The sequence below is a fragment of the Myotis lucifugus genome, unplaced genomic scaffold, assembly GCF_000147115.1.
Source record: "Myotis lucifugus unplaced genomic scaffold, Myoluc2.0 scaffold_169, whole genome shotgun sequence".
In the NCBI taxonomy this organism is placed as follows: Eukaryota; Metazoa; Chordata; class Mammalia; order Chiroptera; family Vespertilionidae; genus Myotis; species Myotis lucifugus.
This window is the reverse complement of record NW_005871217.1, coordinates 209,161-225,159: the sequence shown is the minus strand read 5'-3', so window position 1 is coordinate 225,159 and position 15,999 is coordinate 209,161. Positions and strand designations below refer to the sequence as shown.

Below are 15,999 nucleotides of genomic sequence, written 5' to 3'. Positions count from 1 at the left end.
CAGTTCTCCAGTTCTGAGCAGTAGTGTGTCTCTCTTTGAATTCACTCTTGCTCTTCCTCCCCTCTCCGCTGAGCTTCTGAGTTGGGTCTGGATCTGTTCATACAGTATCTTTTCTATTTCTGCCCTTCTTCATTCTTTTCCTGAGTCACTCCACTCATAGGGGCAGAGCTTCTTTCTCCTTATATCTGTATCCCAGCTTCAGGCTGAAGCTTATATGCCAGATGTTCTTCTAGGCACTGGGAATACAACAAAGAACAAGAGAGTCACTGTCCCTGGACTCACCAAGGCACATACTTTAGAATCATATTAGTCACTGCCATTAATTGGTAGTGGCAGACACTTTTAGATTTCTTTATTTATGTAATCTCCAAACCTTGTAACTTTAAGGTAGGAGTTAACATTCTCAATTTTAGAGGTGGAAAAATTGGAATCCTGTGTTAATTCATTTCCAAGAGAGGGCTGAAGAGAGAGCTCACTTAATCCCTTTCTCCAAAAAGCAGCTCTGAATTCTTGCCCCGGCCCGCCCATGCTTCAGCCCCTGGCATAAGCTCAGATGATGTATCCTCTAAGCCAGCGGTTGCCAACTTTTCGGACTTCGTGGACCACCAGCAGTTGGCGACCACTGCTCTAAGCTATTGTTCTGTTAGGATGGGGCAGTCTTGGTTCATTTCCTTCCTTCTTCCAGCCGGAACCCACAGAAGAAGACATTGAAAAGAACCCGGAGCTGAAGAAGCTGCAGATCTATGGGGCAGGCCCCAAGATGATGGGCCTCGGCCTCATGGCCAAGGACAAGACTCTGCGGAAGAAAGGTGAGGCCTGGAAGGGGCAGTGTGAAGGATGGCCTCCCCTGGGAGAGAAGGCAGGGCCTGATTGCTCACACCTGTTCTTTAGAGCTGCTCTGCTCTCTCCCAGATAAGGAAGGGCCTGAGTGTCCCCCGACTGTAGTGGTAAAGGAGGAGTCAGGCGGGGATATGAAGGTGGAGCCGGCCTCACCCAAGACCTACCTGGAGAGCAAGGAGGAGCTGAGTCACAGCCCAGAGCCCTGCACCAAAATGACTATGAGGCTGCGGAGGAACCACAGCAATGCCCAGTTTGTAAGGACCCAGCCCTGACTTCCTAATGCTTTGCTTCTTGTCCCTTCAACAAGCATTTCCCCAACATGGCACTGGACCGGGTTGCACTGAGCAGAAAAGTGGGTGTGGCGGGCCCTGCCTTCAGGTTGCTCACTTAATTGGGGAAACAAGGCCAACTCACATGGAAGAACCAGAAAAGGTGATCAAATACTGTCAACACGAAGTGCAGAAGGGGTCCAGAGGAGGCTGCCCCCTCTCCATTGTTCCAAGATAAAGGCTAAGCTCATTACCATGCGTGGTCCAGTCCCTGCTGACGTCTAGCCTCATTCCCCAACACTGCTCCCTCACTCTGTTATAGCCACACCAAACTACTTGTAGGCATGTTCGGTTTTTTCCCTGACACACCATGCTCTCTCCTTTCCCATCCATTGCACAGGCCGGTTCTTCCGCCTGGAAAAGTTTCCCCTTGCACTCTGCCCGTTGCAGTTGGCTTTCAAGTTTCAGTTTCAGGTGTTACCTCTGCGGCGGAGTGCCTCCTTATCTCTAGCTGATTTGAGTACTTCCTTCTCTAGGCTCCCACAGTACCCTCTATGGGCCACTCTTGGCAGTTTCTGCACTGCCCTTGAATTTTTTATTTTTTTATTTTTTTATTTTTGTTGGGTTTATTTATTTATTTATTTTTTTTGCCCTAAAGTTTTTATGAACCCGTATCTCTGGGGAACTGTATGCCTCTAGAGGGCAGATGCCATGTCATATTCATCACTGACCTGCAGAGTCTGTCTTACTGGAGAACACACAAGTGTTGATTGAATGAAAAAAGGCGGGGAGGGTTAGGATTGAATGAGAAAGACTCTGCTTTCACTACTCGACCAGTGTATTTGGGGAGGTGGTGCATGCATACAGTTAAACTCCAGACTGCGTATGACTAGCCTGTACAGGGCCATGAGTGATCCAGCTAGCGAGCGCTGCAGCTTGCTTTTTTGTTGTTGTTAATCCTCACCTGAGGATATTTTTCTATTGATTTTTAGCAAGAGTGGAGGGGGAGAGGGGGGAAGAAACATCAATGTGAGAGAGAGACATCAATTGGTTGCCTTCTGCACGTGCACCCCCCCACCCCCTCACCCCCAATCCCCATCGAGCCTGCAGCCGATTCCCCTTGACCAGAATCAAACCTAGGACCCTTCAGTCCACGGGCCAATGTTCTATCCACTGAGCCAAACCAACTAGGGTGCAGTGCAGCTTTCTGATGGAGACTGCTGGACCTGGGTCCCTCTGGAGGAGTCTGCTGTGTAAAGGCTGGACAGGGCTTAGGTGGATGAACTACTGCCTCCCTCCCCTGGCAGATTGAGTCGTATGTATGTCGGATGTGTTCCCGAGGGGATGAGGACGACAAACTCCTGCTGTGTGATGGCTGTGATGACAACTACCACATCTTTTGCCTGCTGCCTCCTCTGCCTGAGATTCCCAAGGGTGTCTGGCGGTGCCCAAAGTGTGTCATGGCGGTAAGGCCTTCCCAGCCACAGTCCATGTCTGCCTCATAGGGTATCTTTGCCTTCCTTCATCTGGCTTTATTGTGAACAGCATCCTAGCTCAGCCACAGGCTTCTGATTTGGGTCCCTGGAGTGGGGGCTAGGCTGGGCAGAGCTTTGGAAAAAAGAGGAGGTGGAGACAGCCTTCGTTTGTGTCTTCTGGGAGCTCCCAGACCTCGTGGGGAGAGTCCTGATTAGACAGATTGTATGTAATGGCGTGTAATCAAATGCTAAATTGTGTGTTAGAAACTCGGAGGTGTAGAAATTCTAAAGAGAGGAAAATGACTAAGGGTAGATGTCAGGATTGACATTTGGAAGACAAGAATATGAAGCGAAAATTGTTCTTTTGATTTCCAAGTATTTTATTCTTTGTTTTTTTTTAGAAAGCTTAGAATATAGACAAATTACCTCTCATTTCATCACCTAGACACAACCATTGTTAATAGGCTGGTATATTCTTGTCTTTTTGTTGTTGCATTGGGGAATCTTACTGTATATTTTCATTTGTTACTTTTGATCATTTTTCTGTATTAAATTTATTCATGGGTATGATTTGTTTTTCTTATAGGGGGTCCATCATATGGGTATAATATTTGTTTTCCTTCTGTTGTGATAATAAAATCAGTTTGCAGTGATGTAGACTTTCAGTAGAAAAGGTGGGCAGGAGTTCTAGACTGGGGAGTGGAGGAAATGCCAAAGCAAGGGTTTATGGGGAGAATTTACCTAGTGCAAGAGGGGCAGTAAGGAGAGCGGCTGAAGCAGCTGTGAGGGCTCAGCAGCCTAAAAAGTCCGCCAGGTCTGTTCCACGAGCTTCCTACCTTCATCCAAATTCTCTGCTCATCTCCATTTCTCTCTGGCTTTCTGGAGAGCAGATGCTGATAGTCTCTCTAGCCTTATCGCAGGGACTCAGCTGAGGTCGCAGAGACCAGGTGTGCAAGTGCACACACGCGCACGCACCCAGATGATGGAGGAGACCCTGGCAGTGCAAAATGAATGGGCCTTCGTAGTGGTGGAGATCCCTTTGGGGAGGAGTTTGGATACCAACAGTATCGCAGACGGCCAAGATTCTCAGCTCTGCTTGGCTCTGTCAGTGGTTGTGGACCAGATTGACATTTACTTCTCAGACGCGAGACGAGTGTGTGTCTGATTCTGGGATACACACACCTCTCATCTAAAACCAGGACTGTAGGTACAAAGTGAGGTCGACCGGCGTCCAATTTTTTGAGAAAATCTAAAGAACAGGAACAGTGTAGGTTTTGGCACTGTGAAAGCTAGTGCCTTTGTTTCCCATCCTCCAAGCTACTAGAATATTCACTGCTCATTTCCCAGGCCTTTAGTTCCAATCTGGGCATAAAAAAAGCTTTCCTAAACATGCTGTATAAACCCGTATTTTATTTATTTATTTTAAAAATATTTGTATTGATTTCAGAGAGGAAGGGAGAGGGAAAGACAAACATCAATGATGAGAGAGAACCATTGATCGGCTGCCTCCCACATGCCCCCCACTGGGGATCGAGCCCGCAACCCTGGCATGTGCCCTGACTGGGAATCAAACCATGACCTCCTGGTTCATAGGTCAGTGCTCAACCACTGAGCTACGCGGGCCAGGCTACATCCATATTTTAGCTCAAGAGAAAAAAATGGTGGCAGAAGAGCATCGGATAGCATATTGAAGTCAGAGCCCATGGTTTAGATAGTAAAGTCTTCAAGCAAGAGAGGAGCAAAAGCATGGCAGTGAGCAGGTGAGGAATGAAAAGACTTGTTCAGCTGAGGTGCTAGGAGGAAAGGCGGAGCTATTAAATGAAGCTGCCTCGGAGCCTGGAGTGCAGATCTAGGCCTATTCCAGCTCCGCTTTGGAGACTTCTCCACCACTTTGCCCCTCCCTTGGTGACATGTTCTCCTTTGGGTTTCAGGAGTGTAAGCGTCCCCCCGAAGCCTTTGGCTTTGAGCAGGCTACCCGGGAATACACTCTGCAGAGCTTTGGAGAGATGGCTGACTCCTTTAAAGCCGATTACTTCAACATGCCCGTGCACGTAGGTGATGGAGGACTGGGGTAGTGTCAGGGCTAGGGTCGTGGGTGCTGGTGTGTGACGGTCTTAACTCTCCTGGGTCAGTGGGGCTAGGATATGACGGGCCCCAGTCATTCGCTACCCCTGTCCCCCAGATGGTACCCACAGAACTTGTGGAGAAGGAGTTCTGGCGGCTGGTGAACAGCATTGAGGAAGATGTGACGGTTGAGTATGGGGCTGACATCCATTCCAAAGAATTTGGCAGCGGTTTCCCTGTCAGCGACAATAAGCGTCACCTAACCCCTGAGGAGGAGGTGAGTGGATGACTCATGGTTATATGTTAGCTCTGTGAGCTTAGGCAAGTCCTTTAGTGTCTGAAAGACTCAGTGGCTCTGTGGGGTTTACATGAGACGAGATGTGTGGAAAGATCATAGCCTGGTAACTGGCATGGCATCTCCAGTCATGAGATTGGCTAATTCCTTGTCCGTGGAATGGGAATAGTATCTACATTATAAATCTGTTATAAGAATTAAATGAGAAGATGTATGAAATGTGTGCCTGACTTGTTCATAAAAAGCTTAGGGAGTAAGATTGTATGTGCAGAAAAAAATGAGGGCCCAGACCCTGCATCAAGGGAAGGGTGCGTATTGGTTTAGAGCAGGGGCTTCTAACTTGCAGGAGAATACCTATACTATTTCTTAGATGTTTCAAAAAGGTCTATGACCTCAAAATTAACATTCCCTGGGCTAAAGATCTCAGTTCCTTATCATAACCCTCATCCCCTTCCCACAAATACTTGACCTGACAGGAGTATGCTACCAGTGGCTGGAACCTGAATGTGATGCCAGTGTTGGAGCAGTCCGTACTGTGCCACATCAATGCAGACATCTCCGGCATGAAGGTGCCCTGGCTCTATGTAGGCATGGTCTTCTCAGCCTTTTGCTGGCACATTGAGGATCACTGGAGTTACTCCATTAACTACCTCCACTGGTGAGTGGGGACCCAGGGACCTGGGAAAGCAGGCTGGACGCCCTCAGGACCATGGATGTGACCACTCTATATCCCCTTTCCAATTGGACAGGGGTGAACCGAAGACTTGGTATGGGGTACCCTCGCTCGCAGCAGAACATTTAGAGGAGGTGATGAAGAAGCTGACACCTGAGCTCTTTGATAGCCAGCCTGACCTCCTCCACCAACTTGTCACCCTCATGAATCCTAATACCCTCATGTCCCATGGCGTGCCGGTGAGTGTCCAGGAAACAGGGACAAGGAGTAGGAATGATTTAGCAATGTCCTTTGTAATGGTGGTGGTCATTGTCTGGAATCTTCCCCTCCCCCTTTCTCATTCCTGTTGTATCTTCATTGGGCTATCGGTTTGACGTCTCTAACAGAGACCCAAAATAACAGTTAGATATACAATGTGATGGTGAGCCTTCTGGGCCACGTGTTTGAGGGCAACACCTTAGGGATGGCTTCTTATCACATCTGCATTCCAGCCAGTGCAAGAGGGAAATGGAGAAGGACAGGGCAAGATGGTTCTCTTTACTTTTAAGGGCAGACATCATTTCTATTCATTTCCTGTTAGTCACAACTTAGTCACATGGCCACATTGAGCTGCAGGGAAAACTGGGAAATGTGATTTTCGTTCTGGATGGTTACGTACCAGCTACAAATTGGAGGTCATGTTACTATGAAAGAAGGTGAGAGAATATCAGGGGACAACTAGCAGTTCTCGGCCATACTTTCCACACTGTAACCCTTGGAGCAGTGTTAGGTCTTTTTACTTATTTAACAGGTGTGAGGTTCAGTGGTGGCAATAATTTTTCGATATATAAGTCTATCAAATCAATATGTTGTACACCTTAAACTTACACAGTGTTTTATATATCTCAATAAAGCTGGAGTGTAAGGTAACCTTTTTAAAAAAGTGCTAATATCTTTCAACATTAAAAAAAAAAATTGAACCCAGAGTCCTGGCTTATCCTATCCTCCTGTGGGCCTCTATCAAACATTTTGCTAGGTATAAGCCTGGCTTACCTATAAGAGACTTTATATTCCTGGGAATTTCCAGCATTAATTAGCATCAGTTAGTTTCCTGGTATAGATCTTAAAACAGCCTGATGAATAGTCCCGTAGGAACAGGGATTAGTACATTCACCACCTTTGCTTTGAGTTTTATTCTATACTCCTCCCTTCTCCCTTCTATTCCCCACCCTTACCTGCCTTGCCGCTTAGTCTAACGCATGGGGTATGGTAGGCAGGCAGTACGTATTGAATCAATGTCTCCTTGAGATCCCTGGACATTAGTACAGTAGGGCTTTGGATTGGGTCAGTGGTTTTCACCCAGATTTCTTCTTGCCTTCACCTTGTTTTGATATACCGCATACCCTTTGAGTAATATTTTTTATTTTACGTTGTAGTGATCTTTAACCAAGGATTGAGATATCTAGGGATTAGAGGAAGCATCTACAATAGTTCAGGCAACCTTCCTCTACTTAGAGGTGGATTATCCTTTTCCGTCTCCACCTCACCCCATATAAGAATTACTGGAATTGAGATGTCCAGTTGATCAAAGGCCCTTCCAGTTCTCTTCACAACTAGACATTGGGTCTGACCTTTCCTCAAACCTTGCCTACAATGTCAAGGAAAATTATAAAAGTAGAGGTGGATTCTCTTAAGGATTCAGACAGCTAAGATACATATATAGCCCTGGCCGGTGTTGGTCAGTGGATTGTGCATCGTCCCTTGCACCAAAAGGTTGCTGGTTTGATTCCTGGTCAGAGCACATGCCCGCGTTGTGGACTCAATCCTGATAGGGTGCACGAGGTAGCCATTTGACTTTGTGCTCTCACACCGATGTTTCTCTCCTTCCCTCTTCTTTCCCCTCTCTAAAAAAAAAAAATCAATTAAAAAAAAGGTGCATATATATGTAGCTGCTTAGTTCTTACCTCTTTTTAAAAAAACTTTATCACAGACTTTTAAATATATGCTCTTTGCTGCCACAGCATTTCTCTTGCTCATGGCAGTATCCCTCAATCTAAGGCATCTGTGATTTTCATATTCTTGTGTTGGCAGGCTGCAGTTTATCCAGTTGGAGCTCCCCCAGAGCTATCTTTAGCCTGCCCCCTCCTTCCTCTTTGGTGAGAAAAGGCCATTTCTTTTTATAGATATATAGTATAACTATTATTTTCATTATAAAAGAAACATGCCCTCTTCCCAAAAAATGGAAATAGAGAGGCCATCCTTATTTTGTTCACATTTTATATTTCCATCTGTTGTTTTTTCTATGTAAATTTTGACATAGCAATAATCAGTGTGTAGATTTTATAATCTTTTCTTGTAAGTTTAATGACCTAGAATGGCACTGTCCAGTTTGGTAGCTACTAGCCACATGTCGTCTCTGAGCACTAGAAGCATGACTAGTCCTAACTGTAATGTGCTGAAAGTTAAAACACGTTGGATTTCAAGACTTAGTACAAAACAATATCTCACTAATACTTTTGTATACCAATTACACATTGAAATGGTAATATGACAGCTATATTAAGTTAAATAAAATATATTGAAATTAATTGCATATGTTTTATTTTTTTAATGTGGCTACTAGAGAATTTAAAAGCATATGTGGCTGGCATATTGGACAGTGCTGGACTGGAATGATTTTTGCTTCCTTACTAAGAACTGTTTATAACCACCTTTTTAAAAATAGCAAGTCTTGCCCTGGCCAGTGTGACTCGGTTGTTTGGGCCTCATCCAGTGCACCAAAAGGTTGCTGGTTCAATTTCTGATCAGGACATATGCCTGGGTTGCAGGCTCATCCCCAGTAGTGGGCGTGTAGGAGGCAGCCAATAGATGTTACGCTCTCATATCAATGTTTCTCTCCCCTTCCCTTCCTCTCTCTAAAAATCAATAAAAAAAATATTGTCTTTTTAAAAAAATAGCTTTCTTGCAGTACAATTTACATACCATAAAATTCACGCATTTTAAGTATACAATTGAGCAAATTTACAGAGTTGGGTTACACCATCGCCACAATCCAGTTTTAGAACATTTTTATCACCCCAAAAAGGTACTTCATGCCCATGCCCTTTTGCAGTCAATCTCCATTCCAACCCCTAGTCCCAAACAACCACTAATCTGCCTTCTATTTCTATAGATTTGTCTCTTGTAGATAGTTTATATAAATAATATAATATGTAGTCTTTTGTGTCTGGCTTCTTTCACTTAGCATAATCTTTTCAAAGTTCATATTATAGCCGTGTCAGAACTTTGTTTCTTTTTATAATGGAACTAGAGGCCCGGTGCATGAAATTCGTGCACTGGAGGGGGGGGGGGCGCTCCGTCAGCCTGGCCTGTGCCCTCTCACAGTCTGGGACCCCTCAGGGGATGTCCGCTTGCCGGCTTAGGCCCGCTCCCCAAGAGCCTAAGCCAGCAGTTGCACATCCCTCTCGCAGTCTGGGACCCCTCACTCCTTACCTAAGCCAGCAGTCGCACATTCTTAGTGCTGCTGTGGAGGCCGGAGAGGCCGCTGTGCTTGCCAGCTGTGAGCCTGGCTTCTGGCTGAGCAGTGCTCCCCCTGTGGGAGCGCACTGACCACCAGGGGGCAGCGCCTGCATTGAGCATCTGCCCCCTGGTGATCAGTGTGTGTCATAGCGACTAGTCGTTCTGGTCGTTCCACTGTAATGGTCGCTTAGGCCTTTATACAGATAATTTTCCATTGTAGGGGTATACCATGTTTTGTTTATCATTCACCAGTTGATGGACATTGCCAACATGAGGGGGTAGGTTGAGACAAAGAGTCAGGAGCGTTAGGTTCTATTTCTGGCTCTGCTATTTGAGACTTCTCTGGGACTCACTTTTCACATTTTTAAAATTAAGGCTGGAACTAGATCATTCAACAGATATTGCTAGAACTCCCTCTGTGTGCAAGGCCTCTGGTCATCACCCCAAAGGGAGATAAACCCGTCCCTGCCCTACGGGTATGCACAGATGGGTGGAGGACAGGTAACAAGTAGGATAAAATGTTAGAGGTGCTACAAAAGAAAACAGACTGGGTCCTTAGGAAGGTGGTCACAAAAGCACAAAGGAAGGAAGAGGAAGAATTTGCCTGTCTGGCCATGGCTCTATCACGTGGAAATAGGGATTCAAGTGAGGGCTTCTCAGTAGGGTCAGATTGGCATTTTTTGGAAAATTCTAGTGGTTGGTAATGGGGCCCAGTGCTATAATACAGGCAAGAAATGCTAATGTTGCCTCTAAGTAGGGATAGATTTAAGAAGAAAATGTATTGGAGGTGGGGGTTGATGCGTGACCTGAATAAATATGTAGGTGTTTTCACTAAACGGGAAGATTCAGTATTGTTAGGATATTAATTCTCTCCACATTAATCTAGAATCCTAGCAGAGGAATCGTTGGATTGAAGGATATAAATATCTTAGGTTTTTGATATTTATTAGCAGTTTTGCTTTCTAGAGAGTAGAGGTTATTTGTCCCCTCATTGACACTGTACCTATTTCACTTTGTCTTTATCAGCATTGAATATTCATCTTAGAAAACTTTATGAGACTTCTCGGTAAAGATGGTGAATTAAACATAAAGATGGATACTTCCATTCTATACTGAAACTCCACTAAAATGGCACAGAGGGTTTTTATTTAAGGTAAAAAAAACAGATGGAAAAACAAGAGAGAAGACAATGATAAACAAAATGCTTGAAACTAGAAAACGAGAAAATTCATTCTTAAGTCAGTACTGGTATATCTGAGAACCAACCTGATTTATACCTCACAATCCCCCAAAAGTTTAATAGTTGGTGGCACCAGGCATTCTGGGAATAAAGAGAATGAGGTGAAAATAAGGATTGGTTCATGTCTATATAAGAAGCTGTGAGATACCCTCCCATTCTGGGCAGCTGGAAATACGACCCTCCCTCACTCCAGCAACAGACGGGAAATTTAATTTTGAAGAGGTTAAAATAGAAGATCTCTGGATTGAGATATTCTAGGTACAGTTGAGGGTGGAGGTACAGTGAAAATAATAGGAGTTCTTGTTGTATACAGACTGGATGCTGAGGTTCCCAGCCATATTCCTCTACTTGGCTCTCAGAACACTGGCAGTCACACTTTTTTCCTTCAGGAATCTGGCCCAAAAGGAAAAACCTAGAGTTTCCCAAACTGAATGGCTCAGCCAGATCACCCTACAATGAAGCTCACAGTTGACAAAATTAACAACTATGCTTTCAGAGTTTCTATTCATTTTTTTCATTTCTTACTCTTAAATATAAGTAGCCACAAATTAACATACAATCAAGGAAACTGTAGAAAACAAAATGGAACCAAACGGGAAAAAGCAACCTGGAGAAACAGCATAAGCAGGGAGAAGTAAACTTTAAAAAGGAAAAGAAAATAAACCTCATTAGTAACTTTAGAGATGAGCATATATTGCAAACATGAAATAAGAACAATTACTATTTTAAAAGAGCAAACAGAGAACAAAAAAGAGCCCTTGGAAATTAAAATTATGCTAGCAAAACTGAAAAATTAAAAAAAATCAAAAAATGTTAGAAGATGAATAATTAAGGAAATCTCCCAGAAAAAAAAAATAGGATAAAAAGATAAATATGGACAAATGTAGAGAAAATTACAGAATTTATTTAGGAGGCTCAATAAATAATAGGAGTTCTGAAAAGAAAATACAGAAAAACTGAAAGGATCAAGTCGTTAATGAAATCATTGAAGAAAATGTCCCTGAACTGAACGACTGAGTTTCTGGAATCAAGGGCCTACCCAGTACGTGAATGAAAATGGACCTACACCAAGGTATATCTGGTGGATTTTCATATTAAACACTGGGACCAGAAAAATCCTACAAGCTTTCTGAGAGAGAAAACAGGTTTAATTCAAAGCATTAGTAATCAGAATGGCATCAGAGTTTTCAAAAGTAATACTGGAATCTAGAAGACTAGAGCCATGCCTTCAAATGATTTTCAACTTAGGATTCTATATGCAATTTAAAAAAACAAAACAAAACAAAAAAAACTCTTCCCATCGTTTCTCAGTAAGCTAGAGAAGAGAATGTGCTCAAGCACAGCAAAGGAATAAACCAAAAACCAAGAAAGAGGAAAGCGTGGGATCTGGGAACACAGGTGACCCTTCACAGGAGAGTGATAATCCAGGAGGGACAGCTGGTCCAGATTGGAACAGATCATAAGGCTCCATGAGAGACTTACAGAAATGTGAAAACATAGAGAGCAGAGTTGGACACTTGTCCAAAAGGTAGGGATTAAATTACTAATACACGCGTAGAAAATTAAGCAAATTGAGATGTAGGCTGTTTTTGATTTAGTCTAGAGGCATGTTGTTCAGTATTAAAGTAAATGCCAAAGTAAGAAGAGGTGAAAGCAGTTGGCTCTGGGGAGTGGAGAATGGCAGGGTCTAGTGGTTTTATAACAAACGCCGTAGAACCATTTGGCTCTTGAAGCTGCATATATGACTGATAAAAATATTCTAATGAAAAAACCTTGACTAGCTTAATGAAAGGTGATATTTTAAATTTTTATAAAAATTACTAGTGAAGCTGAAATATTTTGGTGTGTACAGTTCTTACTTTTGACTCCAATTTTCCTGTCATCTGTCAACACAAAACCTTGAGATCTAGAGACCAATGATCTGTCCTTTGAGAGTTTGAGGGTATGGGAATCTGTTGTCAGACTGTGTTCCTCAGGCTTTCCTTTGTCTCCATAAGTACCCTGCACTTACTATAGATCAGGTTTCTGCAGACTGTGGAAAACCTGTCTCAGTGATTTTGGCCTTTCTTTCTCAGGTTGTCCGCACCAACCAGTGTGCAGGAGAATTTGTCATTACCTTCCCTCGCGCTTACCACAGTGGCTTCAACCAAGGCTACAATTTTGCTGAGGCTGTCAACTTTTGCACTGCTGACTGGGTGAGTCCGGAGTGTGGTAGGCTGGAAGGGAGAAGCAGGAAGAGGGTTATGGGGAAGCTGAGGCACCGCGGGTCTCCACATTTGGCCAAACTCAACTTTGAACCTGTCCACAGTTGCCAGCTGGGCGCCAGTGCATTGAGCACTACCGCCGACTCCGTAGATACTGTGTCTTCTCCCATGAGGAGCTCATATGCAAGATGGCTGCCTGCCCAGAGAAGCTGGACCTGAACCTGGCAGCAGCTGTGCATAAGGAGATGTTCATCATGGTTCAGGAGGAGCGGCGTCTACGAAAGGCTCTGCTGGAAAAAGTGAGTGGTGGGGAGAGTGCCCTGGATCAGACATCCTAGCATGGCAGATTGGGGGGAAGGAGGGGTGGCCCCAAGAAGTAACTGTAGCTTCTATTCTCAGGGAGTAGTAAAAAGAGCTAGATGCGTCTGGATGGGGAACTACATCCCGTTCCCTGCTCTACCATTTACCAACAGCCACAAGGAAGTTAATTTACTTCACTGAATATCAGAATCCCTGTCTGAAAAACGGGGATTATAATAGTGCTTATCTTTTTGGTTTATTTTTATTTTTAACTAGAGGCTTGGTGCACAAAATTCATGCAGGAGGGGGGGCCCTCAGCCCTGTCTGCATCCCTTCGCAGTCCAAGAGCCCTCGGAGGATGCCCGACTGATGGCTTAGGCCTTAGCACTGCCTTGGAGATAGGAGAGGCTCCCGCCACCGCACTTACCAGCCTTAAGCCTGGCTCAGGGCTTCTGGCTGAGCGGTGCTCCCCCTGTGGGAGCGCACTGACCACCAGGGGGCAGCTCCTGCGTTGAGTGTCTGCCCCCTGGTGGTCAGTGCACGTCATAGCGACCAGTCATTCCACCATTTGGTTGATTTGCATATTAGCCTTTTATTATATAGGATGTTTTTATTGATTTCAGAGAGAGGAAGGGAGAGAAAGAGAGGGAGAGAAACATCAATGATGAGAGAGAATCATTGGCTGCCTCCTGCACACCCTCTACTGGGGATCGAGCCCATAACCCAGGCATGTGCCCTGACCCGGAATCAAACCGGCGACCTCTCAGTTCATGGGTTGGCACTCAACCACAGAGCCACACCGACTCAGTGCTTACCTTTTTGAAAGCTGCATAGATTAAGATGTATATTAAGTAACTGAGCCATAGCAAGTGCTAGTATAGCTGCTATTCATTATTATTTAAATAACCCAGCAAGGAAGACTGGCATATGTGGATTGGCTGTATGACCTTTTCAAGTCACTTAACCTCTCATAGTCCCACTTTCCCACACTGTAAAATGGAAATAAATACTTAACTTACAAGGTGGTAAAGCATGAGTAAGGTGACTTATGTCAAAGCATCTGTAGTAATAGCATCTGTAGCATTTGCTATGTAGCAGTTGCTATTATTGGTAATATTAATACATGAAGAAAATGGTTGAAATGTGGAACACTTCTTAGGAAATGCCATTTTATTACATTCAGATGGTTTAATAGCTCACACTAAGGTAAAATCACCAAGTAGAGGGCAGCCCTCCTTGAATAGATTTCTCATAAGCATGTGTCAGTTGTGTGTGTAGATGAGTGTAGTTCAGCTGCCTTCTTAAAAGCACCACACTTGCCCAGTTGAATTGTTTGTTTTTTGCCATTGAGTTGTATATTTGTATCTTTGTATATTCTGAATATTAACCCTTTATCAGATATATGGTTTGCAAATATTTTCTGTCATTCCATATGTTGGCTTTTCATTTTGTTGATTATATTTATTTTTTGCTGTGCAGAAGCTTTCTAGTTTGGTTTAGTCCCACTTATTTGAGACTATTCTTTCCCCATTGAATAGTCTGGGCTCCCTTGTCAAAAATATTAGTTGACAGTATATATGTAGGGGTTTATTTCAGGGCTCTCAAGTCTGTTTCATTGGTCTATGTGTCTGTTTTTATGCCAGTACCATGCTGTTTTGATTACTATAGCCTTGTAGTATAGTTTGAAATCAGGAACTGTGTTACCTCCAGCTTTGTTCTTCTTTCACACGATTGCTTTGGCTATTTGGCTTTTATATGGTTCCACTTATTCTAAGTGTTAAGATACTTTTCTAAGTCCTTAGTTGCTTTATCTTTGTTAATCCTCATAACAACCCAATGAGACTGGTACCATTATCTCCATTTTACAAGACCTAAAGAGGTTTAAATAATTTATTCCAGATCACACAGCTAATAAGTGGACAAGTGGGATTTGTAATATGCACTGGATATCATATTTTATGTAAAGAATAGGTGTTAAAGAAATACAAGATAAAAACTGTTAAGAATCCAAATGTCCCTTTAAAATCCCTCAAATTGCCCATAATGGTAGCGTTGTATTATCTTTCAATTCCTCCCACAAAGCCAGCTTGTCCTCCATTTTTTGGAATGGATTGCTTTTTCTTCATCTGAGCAACAGATGAAGTCATTGCTTATTAGGTTTTGGGGAAAAATTGTATCTTTAAACAGAGGAGACAGGCACAGGTTTTATTTCTGGAACTTATGTATGTGCACGCAGTGAGGCCTGCCTGCTAAGCAGCCAGCACAGTGCCTGGAACACAGTAGGCGCTGAGTGGCTAGAAGCCACCCTCATTCCCCAGTGCATGGCCTTTCTCCTGCCTACTCCCACACCTTGCCACCTCTCTGGTGCCTTGGTTACCACTTTCCTTATGTTCTTCCACCCAAAAGGCCCTTGTAGCTGATGCCAATCGTACCTAATTTTTCCGCTCAGCCCACACTGATCTTCCCCTGGGCCGTCTGATTCTCCCAGCTGTGAGAGTCTGGACTTTATAGAGGCAGGGTGCTCCTTGAAGTCTGAGCTCCCCCCCAGCTCTCAGCATAGCTTGGTTTCTAACACGGGGCTCAGTGGTGGCTGAGATGTGGGCCCTGTTCTGGTTCCATATAATAAGCGTGGGTCGAACTGCCCCCAGGGCATCACTGAAGCTGAGCGAGAAGCTTTCGAGCTGCTCCCGGATGATGAGCGCCAGTGCATCAAGTGTAAGACCACGTGCTTCCTATCAGCCCTGGCCTGCTACGACTGCCCAGACGGCCTTGTCTGCCTTTCCCACATCAATGACCTCTGCAAGTGCTCCAGTAGCCGGCAGTACCTGCGGTGAGCAGGGGGGCCTACCTGGAGGAAGTGGGCCGAGGAGGGAGATGCAGAGCGGGGCGAGAGGTGCTCTTCTCTGCCCTCTTCCTCCAGGTATCGCTACACCTTGGATGAGCTCCCTGCCATGCTACATAAGCTGAAGGTTCGGGCTGAGTCCTTTGACACCTGGGCCAACAAAGTGCGAGTGGCCCTGGAGGTGGAGGATGGGCGGAAGCGCAGTGAGTGATGGGGGGGTCGGAGGGACTCCACAGGCAAGTTCTACTCCCTTTTCTTCTGTGCCCCCACCCTCTTGCTCTGCCTTTACTCAATGCTGC

At 44.6% G+C, this 15,999-nt stretch overlaps 1 protein-coding gene across 14 annotated transcripts in view; it reads left to right on the top strand.

Moving 5' to 3' along the window:
* Window positions 1-15,999, top strand: part of KDM5C (lysine demethylase 5C) — a 32,049-nt gene that overhangs the window by 8,730 nt on the left and 7,320 nt on the right. For 9 of the 14 annotated variants that reach the window (XM_023760054.1, XM_014462099.2, XM_014462097.2 and 6 more), the window contains 11 exons: window positions 686-809; window positions 892-1,094; window positions 2,417-2,575; window positions 4,516-4,635; window positions 4,767-4,925; window positions 5,420-5,601; window positions 5,693-5,855; window positions 12,430-12,549; window positions 12,663-12,857; window positions 15,507-15,688; window positions 15,779-15,903. In XM_023760054.1, coding sequence (XP_023615822.1) covers window positions 686-809; window positions 892-1,094; window positions 2,417-2,575; window positions 4,516-4,635; window positions 4,767-4,925; window positions 5,420-5,601; window positions 5,693-5,855; window positions 12,430-12,549; window positions 12,663-12,857; window positions 15,507-15,688; window positions 15,779-15,903 — 1,732 coding nt within the window. Of the gene's footprint in view, window positions 1-685; window positions 810-889; window positions 1,095-2,416; window positions 2,576-4,515; window positions 4,636-4,766; window positions 4,926-5,419; window positions 5,602-5,692; window positions 5,856-12,429; window positions 12,550-12,662; window positions 12,858-15,506; window positions 15,689-15,778; window positions 15,904-15,999 lie in introns of those variants that run through there. The other 5 variants (XM_023760050.1, XM_006096123.3, XM_006096124.3 and 2 more) reach the window with 2 other exon arrangements.